Source organism: Puma concolor, chromosome C2 (assembly GCF_028749965.1).
Source record: "Puma concolor isolate L17-30 chromosome C2, mPumCon1.1.hap2, whole genome shotgun sequence".
In the NCBI taxonomy this organism is placed as follows: Eukaryota; Metazoa; Chordata; class Mammalia; order Carnivora; family Felidae; genus Puma; species Puma concolor.
This window is the reverse complement of record NC_141675.1, coordinates 91,130,344-91,143,789: the sequence shown is the minus strand read 5'-3', so window position 1 is coordinate 91,143,789 and position 13,446 is coordinate 91,130,344. Positions and strand designations below refer to the sequence as shown.

Sequence of the window (13,446 nt, the reverse complement as noted above, 5' to 3'; positions counted from 1 at the left end):
AACTAGTGGACAGAAAAAGACTGAAAAATTAGAAACACACAATGAATGCCTAGTATTTCTTAGAGCACATGGGCTCTTAGCAACTGTTAGTTGCTGGCCTGACTAGGTGCCCTAGGTACACTGTCTCTGCTCTTCATAGGGATCCCAGGAAATAGGTATCATTGTACTCACTTAACAGAAAAGAAAATGAAGCTCAGAGGGGTTTGGTAATTTACCTAAGTTCACACAGGTGATAAGCAATCTGGATCCAGACCCATCTCACTCCTTGGTCCATGCTCTCTCCACCAGCGCAAAGCATAATGGAGGGTCCTTCAGGATCCCAGAAGAGGCAGTAGGAAGAGGGAGGGAGAGAGAGGGAGGGGAACCCAGGCGAAGGAGTTTCTGTACCCGTGGCAAGATGATGGCTGACACCTGGAGAGACTGCTCTGCCCTAAAAGGAGCTCAGGTCTTCCACACCATCACAAAATGGCTTTTTAATAAGCTCCTCAGAGGAAATCAGAATATCTTTGTTGATGGTACAGATTTATTCACGTTGGAACACAGGTTTTAAATTAAATTTTAGAAAGGATGCAAAGTGATTTCTTCTTGGGTGCTCCTCTGAGCAGGTGGGTGTGGAAGTGTATGCCCTTGCACAGGCCTCCCTTTATGACCGTCTCCCCTCCCTGCCATTCCTGTAGCCCTGAGGCCCCTCCACCCCCAGAGCCCACGTGGGAAGAGCAGCAGACCAGCGTGTTGCACCTGGTAGGGGACAACTTCCGGGAGACCCTGAAGAAGAAGAAGCACACCCTGGTCATGTTCTATGCCCCTTGTAAGTAGCTGGGGGGTGCTCGCCAAGGTGCAAGGTGGAGGGGTGGGCCAGACTGAACCAAGAAGATCCCTCCACCAGGGAACAGTGCAGCCACAGGCGGACCCTGGGCTCATCCCTGCTGTGTCAGGGCTCCTCAGTTTCATCCCAGGCTGAGGTCCTTCCAAATCCAAGGCCTCTTCCTGTTGGCTCTGTCAGGGTCTCTCTCCCTGTTTCTGGGGAGCCTTGCTCACATCGGTCGTAAAGCCCTCTGCTTCTGTTTGTGGCAGGGGCCTGCCATAAAATTATTCAGTCTCCTCATGTCCCTGGAATCTTCTAGGCTGCTTGCCTCCCACCTGCCAATTCCACCTACCCCTTGGCTCCTTCTGTCCCACAGAGCACTGACTTCACCTTAAAACCCTGGAATTTAGCCGACCTATTTTGGCCTCTGCTTTCCTGGTCTTCCTGAGTACCCCAGCCCAGTCCTCCTCCCTGACCTCCTCCACGTGGCTTTGATGCCATCGAGTTTGAATCTGTGGGAAAAGCACACCACATTTTTCTGAGCTAACTTCCCCCTCTATCCCCCTTTTAATCAAAGTTTAAGTTGAGGAAGTGACACGTGTGATTGTGACCTTTGGATTTTGTGTTGTTCCATCTTGAAGTTAATTGATATTTAAAAGGGAAGGCTCTTGCATTTCCCACTGTTCTGTTGCCCTTGTCTCTCTCCCCCCGGTTACAGCTCAGCTTAATGGAGTGGGGATAATAAAGCTTCGCTCTACAGAGAAGCCAGGCAACTCAATCTAGTCATAAACCTGCTTGCTTGTAACCAGCCCTCCTGTTGCCTCCCCTCCTGCCCCACTTTTCAAGTGTCAGTAATCCGTAAAGTCACTCCTCCCTCTCACTTTCTGAGAGGGCTTGCCTCCTGCCCACCTTTCCCAGCCTCAGACCCCTGCCCTCAGGCAGCAAAGTGTCCCTCTGTTTTTGCCTTTTCTTCTCCAGGTCAGAGTGGGACTTGGGCTCTCTCCATTCCTTGCAGAGCCTCTCACTGTCTTTGTCTGTCCTCATCTGTCCTTAGCATATGCCTAGAAGGCTGAGTGGGTTTTAAGAAGTTGTCTTCCTTCTGGGCAGAATGCCAGGCACAGGACTAAGACCCAGAAGATGTGTGACCTACCCAAGGCTTCGGAGCACTGAAGCGACAGAGCCCTCCCTGCAGCCTGGGCTGGTGCTCTTTCTGCCATAGACATAATTCAGAGAGTATGAGCTTTCTTAGCAGCAGTGAAACCCTGGCCACAGAAGCAGAGGTCCTTGACCAACCCCTGGGTGGACTTTAGAAAGTCCAGACTACAAACTTTCCCCTGGGATTGCTCCCCTCTTTCCCCCAGACCTCTGGAGTCAGGACTCCTACCCCACTGGGGTGCTAACGACCTCCCTCACAGAACCACTGTGTGCTGGGTGGTATCTGGGGCCCAGGATACAAGAGAAGGAGGCATGGTCCCTGCCACAGCTCAAGGGCTTCATAGTCTATGTACTCTGGCAAGAAACAACTCGAAACAGCCCGTTCAGGGCTGCTCCACTGGGTGACTCAGCTTCCATCAAAGGGCCTGGCACCTAGAGTTTCCCTTCTCTACTGCATGTTCCTGTGCCTGAACCCTGTTCCAGAGATGCTCATCGGGGAGGTGGATCTATCCAAAGGCAAATCTTTAAAAAGTTTTCAGTTATGAAAATAATATATACTTATTTATATATAGTATATGACACATCCTTATGGTTATTTACATATAAAGAACCTAATACTAAGAAAGATCACACACCTGATAAAGGTAAGTATAAAGTAGAAGCAAAAGCCAATCCCCATATCCTTCCCCAATCTCTACTGCTTCTCACCTCCCCCCATATCCCCCACCTCCCATCTGCCTCCCACCTCCTGTCTCCCACCCACTTCCCACCTCCCCGACATGTCCCATACTTCCCAGCTCCCCCCGTGTCCTCAAGCTCCTGCCCCCTCCCACCTCCCACTTCTTCCCTATGTTCCCCACCTCCCACCTCCTCCTCCCACCTCCTCCCGGTTTATACAGAGATCTTCCTCTGGCTATTTCATTGTTTTCTCCTGTTCCAAGCCCCACTTTGCTGTCAGTGGTCTGGTCATGGTGACTGCCCTTCTTAGGCCAGCGTGCTGAGTCTTTAGCATTGGAATTTTCTGTCCTGTCCTCGGTCTTTCTTTCTGTCTCCCCACTCTGGGAAGTTTCTTTCCTTGCTACACATAGGTGGTGCCTTTTTAAAGAGCCCAGATTAAAAGATCATGCCTCTTCTGGCCCACCTGACACCTCTTGGGAACATCTTCATGCCCTTCCTAAAACAGCCTCCCCTCCAGTTATTCATCTGCCATGCTCTTTCTTTTGGATAATGATAAAATTAGATGCACCAGAAGGTGATTAATCTGAGATCTAGATACTTTAAATTGATGGTAATAGGAATTTGCACTAGGCTGACAATTACCTTTATACATTCAGTAAGCAAAGAGCTTAGAAAGGAAAAATTAATAGTGATACCAGGTTTGGGGGAGAGGATAACTTCTTTCCAGCCAGCCTAATGCTATTAGTGGGCATCCGTGTGCCGCTCACAGGGGACTGCTAGGTGCTGCGAAGATGCTGCTCTGGTGAGCCTTGTTGACCAGCACATTGTGCCCTCTAGATGTTTTGGAATCTATAACCATCATTCCTCTATAGTGTGAAATTTTCATGAATTTGAGCTATTCCCTCCATTGGGTCAGATTAGTAAAGAGTTCTTGTAATTGCCATTGAGGCCGTTAAAAAATCATCTGTTAGTATCTGCCACAAGTTAGGCACTCTGCAGCATTCAGTTCTGATAGAACTCACATCCAGCCCAGCTCTCTTCTCTACACCTGCAGTGGATGTTGGGAAAATCCTTTTCCTGCCCCTCCCCATCGTTGTCCACACTGTTCTGGGGCCAGCTGGCAGCTCCACCAGCCAGGCCATATGGGTGATCCTGCCCATCTCAGGAACTGGCTCCAACGCTAAATTCACATTAAAGTTGTAGCTCAGCTTTAATTTGGTTTCACAAAACTCTTTGAAATGCCAGTCGTTATTATCTTATTTTAAAAAGAGAGAAAGCAGATGGGCAAAGCCATTTCTGTTCCTCGCCTTGGCCGGCCCGACTGTTCACCAACTCTCCCCGTAGGGCATTTGGCCTTTCCCACCTGTGCTTTGATCAGAATTAATTACCAGAGTCAAGGAAATCCTCCCTCAAAGCAGTTCCGTTCTCATGGCAGTTGTGTTCAGTGTCTGGGGAACGGTAGAAAGAGGTGGGCTTGGGTTTGGATCTGCTCATGCTGAGGGAAGGGCCAAGAAAGGGGGTCTGTCACCCCAGCTGACACAAGCATTGTTGTCACACCCTGGGCCTCTGGAGTTATGGGTCCTCACCCATTGTGATAGGCCTCTCTCCATAGTCGGGAACCCAGGTCCTGATAACCCAGTGGCTTATTCTCCTCTTAACCTGACCTTGGGTCTCCTGTCCCTGGATCCAGGGCTCAGGTTGATTGTAGAGCAGAGGATAGAAGGGTAGCGTGAGGACCTGGGGCCTGGTCTGGCTGCTTGGTCTGGGGTGGGGATTTGTTGGGAATGTAGACATTAGCAGCAAAACATGAGCAGTGGGGGCTCAGACGGTTGCTCCTGCCACCACCTTTCTCCGTTCCCTTTTCTCAGTCGTGACATGGACAGATTTATTGTTGTCCATAAGGCAAGAGCAGGGCTTTGTAACAGACTCAGAGAGTCCTGAGCACACATTCTCCTTTTCCAGGCCCAAAGCTCCCTCTGTGCCGTAGCTCCCAGGCAGCCCTCCGTGGAAGGAGCTTGCAGAGCAAGACTGCAGTGACCATCTCCTCCACCCTCAGCCTCTTAGACCCGGTGTATGGCAGGAGGATGTGGGGTGGGAGGTCCCGGGCAGGAGCGGACCTGACGTTTGCACACAGACTCCTACAAAGCCCTTGTGCTGACAGCAGAAACACAGGGCAGTGTTTGAGGGGCAAAGTTGACACAGGACCCTGACAGTGTGGTGTGCAAGGGGTGGGAGTCGGACGAACCCCCCCCCCCCACCACAGTCTGTTGGGTGGAGGGAAGCTCCTGGAAAGGTTTCTCTATCAGTTCCAGGAGGGGCACCTGGCTCTGCAGCCTCCCCTGCACGTACGTGCAACATTCTGTCCTCTTTTTCCGCAGGGTGCCCACACTGTAAGAAGGTCATCCCGCACTTTACGGCCACCGCCAACGTCTTTAAAGATGACCGAAAGGTAAGAGACCCCTGTTTGTCTCTTGCCCTGCCTCTGACTTTGCTCTGCCGCCATTTCCTACACCTTCCTCCCTTCCCGTTCAGGTCCCCTTCCTGAATAGGCTCTGCTGAGATCAGAGAATTCCTGGGAACCAGGACATTCTTTTCATAAAGGCAGCATAGAGCAGGCTGAATGTTTGCTGTAAAGTCAGCTAAAAGGGATACACTGAACCGTTACAGCCCTTCATTGGAAGAGGGGGGTGGTAAAGGGGTCATCTGTTTATATTTTCTTAGTGCTTCAATCTTTTTACAGTAGGATTTGTAGTCATGCATCACTTATATAATTGAAACTACAAATAAAAAAATTCAACAAAAGTCAACTGGAGGCAGCCAAGGTGGAGGAGAGCAAGGCTGTGTGCAGAGCCTCATCCTGCCTAAGGGAAAGTCTCCTGTAGCTGCCAACCGATGAAGCATAAAATTAACAAGCTAGAGCTGCGGGATTGGATTAGAGGGGAGGAGAGGGGACCCCCCAGGCACGTCCCCCAGGCAGCTCCAGCAGTGAGGGCAGTGTGGGTCCCTCCCAGGTGAGAGCAAAGTGTGACTTTGGGGCCAAAGGGTGTGTGGCAGGAGAAGACTCTGGAACTCAGGCTGGTACAGCTTTTGGCTGCTGTTAAACTGTATGACTCGGAGAAGTCACATCAGCTCTTCAGGCCTTGAATTCTCCTCTCTCTAAGATCAGGGTGCTTCTCTAGACGATCACGAAGACTCTTCCCAGCCTGGGACTCTCTTCACCCAAGAGGCCCCAGAAGCGTGCTCACACATACCCAGACTCAAAGTCACACGCATCTCTGCTGTGGTGCCTTACATTTTTTTGAGTGAGTTCCTCAGGTGAAGCCAGGGCAGGCTGGATTTCCTGGGGTTGGCCTTGTGATGACATGTGAGAACTATACAGGGTCAGCAGGTCAGAGAGAGCCAGGCTGGGGCACGTGTGTGGGGAGGGGGCAGACTCAGGACTCAGACCCCAGGACCCTTCCCTGGACTCACGATGTCCTGTCATCACCCACAAGGTCTGGCTGTGCCCCTGTGGCTCACTTCTCCTTTTCTCCTTTGCCTGCCACTTGGCCTGCATTGAGAGGGGCGTGGCAAGAAGGGGCTTCCCGTCTTCATCTCTGTCCCCACCTGCCCCCTTCTGCCACCCAGGGCCAGTGCATACACAGGAGCTCCTCCTGGGGGCCTGGGGAGGTCCATCCCGGCAGGACTCCCTCACAATCTGGGTGTTGGTTGGTTGGTGTGGGGATGCCTTTACTCCCTGGAGCCAGCCCAGGACTGTCAGTCACTCCACACTGACTCCCTTCACCCCTCACCCGGAGAACTCTGGGTAGACAAGAGAGTGGCTGAAGTATGGGGTCTCCCTGCACCCCCTGCCCCCCGACCTCCGGCTGCTCGGGTCTCCATGGCTCCAGGATCTGTGAAGGGATCACAATAGTCCAAGCAGGGCCAGGCTGGCTATGCCCATAGTGAGCAGCCGAGGGCCAGCCCTCCTCTTCCTCATTCCCATCTGCTGATGCACAGGGACGCCATTTCCATGGAGAGCCCCCTCCTTCTCTGAGACACTGATATGCCCTTGCTTAATTGTCTTAACTTGAGCCAGTAATGTCACTGGCCTTTTCCGGGGGTCATTTCCTCTGTGTCATTCCCTCTGTTCTCTCCTTCCAGCTTCCCTTATTCTAAGCCAGAGATTACCCTCGCTCATTTCCAGGAACATGTTTACTCTCTCTGTCCCTCTCTGCCAGGCAGTTGGCAGGCCTGGGGTTCCTGGAGGTGGCTCTCAGTAACCCCAGGGAAGTGTTCACTCTTGGCCTGGGGGACTAAAGTTACTGGTGCCACGATTGCTGGGTGTGTCCTAGAACTATCACATCAGAGGTCTAGAGACAGTTCCAGGAATTTATAATTTTTAAGAGCTCTTGTACTGGCTACTGGCTGGTATTTGGGGAGTGGTGGCCCATCCAGCCCTCTCCTACTCATGAGGGATCAAGGCCCAGAGAGGACCGTGTCTCTTGCCCAGGGACACCTGGCTGGTCACTGACAGCCAGAACAGAGTCTCTTGACTCCTAGTTCTTCCGGCCACGCATGCTGCCACCTCTTAGCTGGAATTGTATTTTTTTCTACCCAGAAGCCAGTCTCTGTTCCTTCCCCAATCAATATGCAGTTGGTTGTTCACTTCCATTTTCATAGCCAAAGTCAATATTAGCTCCTGCAGAGATTTATTTTACTGAATCAATAAATCCGCATGAGGCAGCTCATAGTTTAGCTGGGGAGCCTCCACCCCTCCCAGGAGCTTACTAGGGAGCTTTAGCAGTTGACACACTGGGTGGAGAAAAGGCTACATACTGTTAATGTTGGAACAGATGACCGTAGGGAAGGGGCCATGGAGGACAAGGACCTGAGGTGGAAGGCTGGTGGATTGCAGGCAGGGGTCAGGCGACCACTGGGCTGGCAAGGTGTGGGGCTGGGAGTGGGGCTGGCCTTGAAGGCAGCTGTTGGGGAGGTGTGAAGGTCATCCCAGGACAGGTGCCCTTAGGCAGCAGGAGCTGATGGAACCCTGGCCCTGGTGTGTTTAGTCCCTTGTGTTTACAGGGCTCTCTGTCCTTCAGAAAGGAAGGCTCCCTGAGGGCAGGGACTTCATTTGCCCTTGAATTCCCTCCAGTCTTGATGCCTGAAGCCTCTGTAAATGTTGACTGAATGAAGAAGCAATAATATATTTGATATTTTCTGAAAACTCTTCCACTGATACTTGAGAGCATTATGTCATGTTGTCCTCATCATAGCATAACCAAGGAGATATTATTAATCTCCCATTTTACAGAGGAGGAGATTGGATCTTACAGAGGTTAAAAAAACTCTGTCAGACTTGTCCAGCTGGAAAGGGGCATCTGAGAACCAGATAAACAGGCATTGTCAGATGTTTCCCCAAAGCAAACTCAGGTTCTGGCCCTTGTGTGTAGGGGGTTTATTTGGGAGATGGTCTTAGGCTACAGCCTCAAGGATGGAGGAACGGGGAGCAGGCGGGGAAGGAGCCAGAGCAGGGGGGTTGATGAGCAGATTAGTGCATGGGTGATTAGGTTCAGTCCCTGGAGACCTCATGGGGGACCACATTCTCAAGCCCCGTCCATCACTGGCCTTACGCAGTGGTTCCCTGCAGCCAAGAGTTATGGGTGCCAGTTAGCAAGTATTTGGCCAAGGGGCCACAGCAGGATACCAAGTACCGGGGAGCAGATCTCAAAGTGATAGTGTACATTCAGTGCTGTAGTTCAGTCAGTGCAAATCTGGAGTGGGTGTAAGGGGTGCAGGCATTTAGACAGGAGAAATGGGGATAGATGAGAAGCGGAATATTTGCTGTCTTTTTTCCAGAGTCTAAGCCCCTTCCTTTAAATGTTTTTTTAATGTCTGTTTATTTTTGAGAGAGAGAGAGGAGGGACAGAGCATGAGAGGGGGAGGGGCAGAGAGAGAGAGGGAGACACAGAATCTGAAGCAGGCTCCAGGCTCTGAGCTGTCAGCACAGAGCCTGACATGGGGCTCGAACTCACAGCTGTGAGATCATGACCTGAGCCAAAGTCGACCCTTAACAGACTGAGCCACCCAGGCGCCCCCTAAGCCACTTCCTTTAGAAGGAGCCACACTTCACTCCTCTCTTCCTGTAGAAATGGAGGGTAGAGGAGCCTTTGCAGCCAGAAGTAGCACTCTATGTACGTGGCTGGCAGCTAGTTGAGGGGATTCAAAATAAGTACACATTTTTAATTTAGTCAATTTATAAAACCATACACTATATTTCCCACAGCTCCAGGGCATGTATACAAATTAAATTCATAATTTAAAGCAGATGCGGGGAGAGCAGCAGCCTGGAGCAACACTCATCAAACACTCTGTCAGCGTAGCAGAGGGGCATCGGCCGCTCACTGAGGGCCGGACGCAGAGGGCTGCCCGGTGTGTGAGGGCTCCCTTGGGCCGGGCCCCAAGAAGTGGAACGCCGAGGACAGTCAGAGGAGCACCTGCCTCGTGTTTCTAAATAATTCAGGAAGTGTTTTACAGGGTGAGCTGAGGTTCTCTGGAGACTGAAGGGGCCCACCTGCTAGCCCGGCGAGTCAGGCTCTGTGTAGACTTCAGCAAACGGCTGGGGGAAACCCACCTGAAGGAGACCGCTGCCCTCTGCTCCAGCCACGTGTTGCTTGTGGGAATGCAGGGCAAATGCCATCAAATCTGGCTTTTAAAGAGAAGCTGGAGAGCCAAACTTTTATATAAAATCTTCTGGCTCTTTTTCTAGGTTGGCAGCTAATTCAGGTTTATTTTTTTTTAATTCTGTGTGGGCCAAATAGAACAGGACTGAAAGCCAGATATGGATTGTGTGCAGCAAGTTTGCAAACTCTGCTCTGAGAAGTCTTATTATACAGACGTTATGTAGCTGAAGTGGGAGGGAAGCGTGAAGGCGGGGGAGGGGCAAGTGTGGCACGCTGGTCACCAGAGAGAGAGCAGGCCACACTTCACTCTGTCAGTCCCGCTGCCTGCAGAGCAGTGGCCCTGCTCACTCGGGCACGAGGTCAGTGACCAGTAAATGTGACTGTTGGTGGCCCGCAGGGCTCTTCTGCCTGGAAAGGGGGCCCCCATCCCAATGTGAATAACCCGTAGCCATAGAACCATGTGAATTGTGGCTATTGAACGATTTTAACTTTCTTTCAAGTACGGTAAGAGTTCAGTCTGAATGCCTTAATGGGCTCTGGTTCTCTGAGGCAGCGTGCTTATTTTTCTCCCTGGTCCCGGCATGGGCTGGTTTCTAGGTGGGTGCTCTCTGCTCAGGCCTTCGTGCACCTGCTGCCTCCTCCTGACTCAGGTCTCCGATCAAATGCTATCTCCTCGGAAAGGCCTTCTTGGCCAGAAAGGAGCCCCTCCGACTATCGTTTTCTTGAATCACCCTCTTTTAATTTCTTGAGAGCGTTCCCTGGGCTCTAAAATGATCTCCCTTGTTATGTGTCTGTTAACTGCTTTCCTGCAGTAAGGATGGCAGTCACTTGATGACTAGATTTTTTCAAGGTCATCACTGTACCCCTGACATCTAGGACAGGCTTGGCACATAGCAGCACTTGGGTGAAATGCTGCCTTTCCTTAGAATCTCCCCTCCCTTCTTCTGTAATGCTTGTGTATGGTGTATTCCCATTAAGCGACCCTCTCCCCCCTTCTCTGCGTTGTGACCCTCAACAGAAAAAAGGTTCTCCCGTGCCTGCTTGATACCCTCTTATTTTGAAAGAACAATAATTAGGAAAAACTACCCAGCATGTGGAATTTGTTAGAAGGGCAGGAAGAGGCCAGTGGCCAATTTGGGAACCTCCTTCTGACCAAAAACCCTGTTTGCTGTAGTCCTGCTGAACTAACTCTTCCAGTTCCTGGAATGTGCTCCCCTGGCCGAAACTTCTTTCTCCTCCTCCTTCAGGACGCCGCTCAGACGGCAAACTAGGGCAGAGCACCTTTGTGCCAGTTCCCTTGGCACCCTGGACCACCTCCGTCACGTCACACCCCCTATCGTGCCTCGGAGTTGTCTCTTTATCTGACTCCCCTGACCGGACGCTGAGCTCCTACTGGAGACAGGGCTTGTGTCTGGAGCTGGTAGGCGCGACTATAACAGCAGCTGACATTACTGACCACTAACCATGTGCCAGGTCCTGTGGCCGATTCGCCTCCCCTGAATTCTCTTACTCAGTCTTCATAATTTCCTGATAACCTATGTGTTGTTATTACCCCCATTTTACAGATGAGGAAATTGAGGCTAGAGGCTAGGTAATTTTCCTTAAGTCTGAATATGCAACCAAGCCAAGATTTGCACTTGGGAAACTTCACTTCAAAGCTTTTGTTCTTAACCTTGGTACTATCCTCCCTCCGCAAACAGATGTTCAGGAAGTGTTAGTTGATAAATGAATGAGTCCTACCATGCCTCATAGAAATGAGCCTCACAAAACCTGTGGTGTTTACAGATGCTTTCAAGTCATAATTTCCTTTATGGCCATTATACTCTTGATTTTAAAGGGTAGTCTGAGGGTGCTGCAAGCTGAGTCCCCTAACCTTACCCAGCTGCCTTGAGAATTGGAAACAGGCATCACCAGTCTCAGTGGAGCTCTGGGCTGAGGCTGTTTGGTTCAGCTCATCCCTGCTATTGAGGAGAAAAAAAGAAAGCACATGACGTAGGCCTGAAGTGCCGTCTGTGTGCAGAGGGTCCAGGCCCCAGGTCTCACGTGGGAGGCCTCCTGTGCTGACCCACCCTTTCTTTGGGCCTGTAGATTGCCTGTGCTGCTGTTGACTGCGTCAGAGACAAAAACCAGGACCTGTGTCAGCAAGAGGCCATCAAGGCCTACCCCACATTCCACTACTACCACTACGGGAAATTTGCAGAAAAGTATGACAGCGATCGCACGGTGAGCTGGGGAGAGGCATCTGCCCTGGGCAGGGAAACAGCCACCGAGGGGGCAGCAAAGGGAGGCTTCCAGAGCAGGGCAGAGGTCAGCGCTAGCACTCTGCTGGGAAGCAAGGGCCGTGAGCCTGGCTGGAAGAGTTCCCCAAGAGGTTGTCCCAGAGTCCAGCTCCCGGAGCAGGGACAGGTTCCGGGGTGTCGGAAAGGGCTCCCCAGTAGCCAAGCAGACTGTCCCCGCATTGCCAGCTGCTTCCACTGGCTGCTCCTCTGTCCAGAGAAGTGAGCACGTGGGGCATCAGGGAAGTGGGGGAGAGGGTGCACATCCACATCAGGGATTAAAGTTTCCTTTTTCTCTTTCTCTTCCCATTCCCTATAGGAATTGGGGTTTACCAATTTTATTCGAACGCTCCGGGAAGGAGACCACGAGAGACTAGGGAAGAAGAAGGAAGAGTTGTAATTTCTGCCTCAGAGAAAGCTTTTCCATTACACTGTGAATAATACCTGTTTTGTTGTTCTTTCTGAATTTCCACGTGTTCTGAAGACAAAATTTTTTATAGCCGCTTATGGCCATTTTGTACAATTTTGAAATAAAATTAAACCAATTGTTTGGTGGTGTGGGTTGTTTCCACGGAGCCTGTAGTAACAGGTGGGTACTCATGAAGTCCTCTTCTGGGAGGCGGGGCAGAGACTCTTGAGGGCGGGGACAGGGCATGAGGAGGGTTGCGCAGGGCACTGCCTCTATCAACCATTGGAGAACAGAACAGGGAGATCAGACCACAGAATATCCTGTTGGAAATGACTGCTTCGGACAGGAAACGCATTAAGATAATCAGGGAAAACGGGATGCTGAAGCTGACGGTAACCAAGTACTAGCCTCTTCTGGATCATTGCGGTTTCAGTGTGTGTGCGTTTTCCTGGAACTCATTGACATGTTTCCCTTTCTTCAGCTATTTCTGTCTTCTCTGTTCCTCTCTGCAGTCCCTCCCTGCCCCCCCTTTACAGAAAAGCTAAGTCTCTGGGGACGAGTATAGTGGTGAAGCCCGGGCTCAAAGGGCCATCTAGAATGGAGTGGGGAAGGGGCTTTTGTGCTGCTGCTTGGTCTGCACACTGGCTGGGAAGGGGCAGGGTAGGGGACGTGGGTGGCATATTCTCTGCAGGCATGCAGATGCTGGGTCAGCATCCCCTCACCCGCCACAGTAACCTCCAAACCTTCCCCCGACCGTGTTCTCCATGGATGGGCGCCACCCAGGCCCCTGCTCTACCCTACATCTCAGTCTGCCTCCTGCCTCCATACGTCTCTCTCCTGACTGGCTTTCCCATGCTGGTCGTGCTTTCTGCATCGCTGGGTGACTAACACCAGCTGTTTGCCCAGTGGTGCTGTCAGAGCCAAAGCACCCTGTGACGTGTCTTGTCCATCCAGTGGTACATTTTTACGGGGAGAACAGCCCTGCTCCCTCTGCCTTGCAGCCATCCTAGCCTTGGATTTGGGCAGTTCAGAAGCGGGGTTGCCTAAGCACTTAGCTACTTAGTAGGGTGGTTTTGTTGGTGGCTTGGCCTTCAGGAACACTCTTGTCTCCTAGACCAGCCCCCCTCCCTGTGGCCTCTGTCCTTCTTGCTGACGAGTCTGCTGAGAGGAGGACCAGAGCAGCACAGAGCCACAGAGCTCCTCATGGCTGTGCTGACGGGTGCCACTGCTTTGCAGGGGGAAATTGGGGGTTCCCAGCTTCCCAATCCACCTCCTGCTGCTTCAGCCTTCCTTTTTTAATCCCAAGCAGGCACTTTCTCAGCAGTGGCCTCTGGTCTTGCCCCAGGTGAATGGGCATGAAAGAAAGAAGCATGCATTTAAACACATGTACTGAGCTCCTGCTGGGTTCTGTACACAGGCATACAGGAGCCGCGTAATCCTGACATTGTGCAGTATACTCAT

At 51.5% G+C, this 13,446-nt stretch overlaps 1 protein-coding gene across 2 annotated transcripts in view; it reads left to right on the top strand.

Moving 5' to 3' along the window:
• The window catches only part of PDIA5 (protein disulfide isomerase family A member 5), a 91,504-nt gene extending 79,378 nt beyond the window's left edge, over positions 1 to 12,126 (top strand). Inside the window, exons 14-17 of one of the 2 annotated variants that reach the window (XM_086675239.1) lie at positions 678 to 808; positions 5,017 to 5,087; positions 11,389 to 11,523; positions 11,896 to 12,126. In XM_086675239.1, coding sequence (XP_086531365.1) covers positions 678 to 808; positions 5,017 to 5,087; positions 11,389 to 11,523; positions 11,896 to 11,976 — 418 coding nt within the window. In that variant the 3' untranslated portion in view covers positions 11,977 to 12,126. Of the gene's footprint in view, positions 1 to 677; positions 809 to 1,181; positions 1,750 to 5,016; positions 5,088 to 11,388; positions 11,524 to 11,895 lie in introns of those variants that run through there. The other variant, XM_086675240.1, reaches the window with a different exon arrangement.
• Positions 12,127 to 13,446: the final 1,320 nt, after the last annotated feature.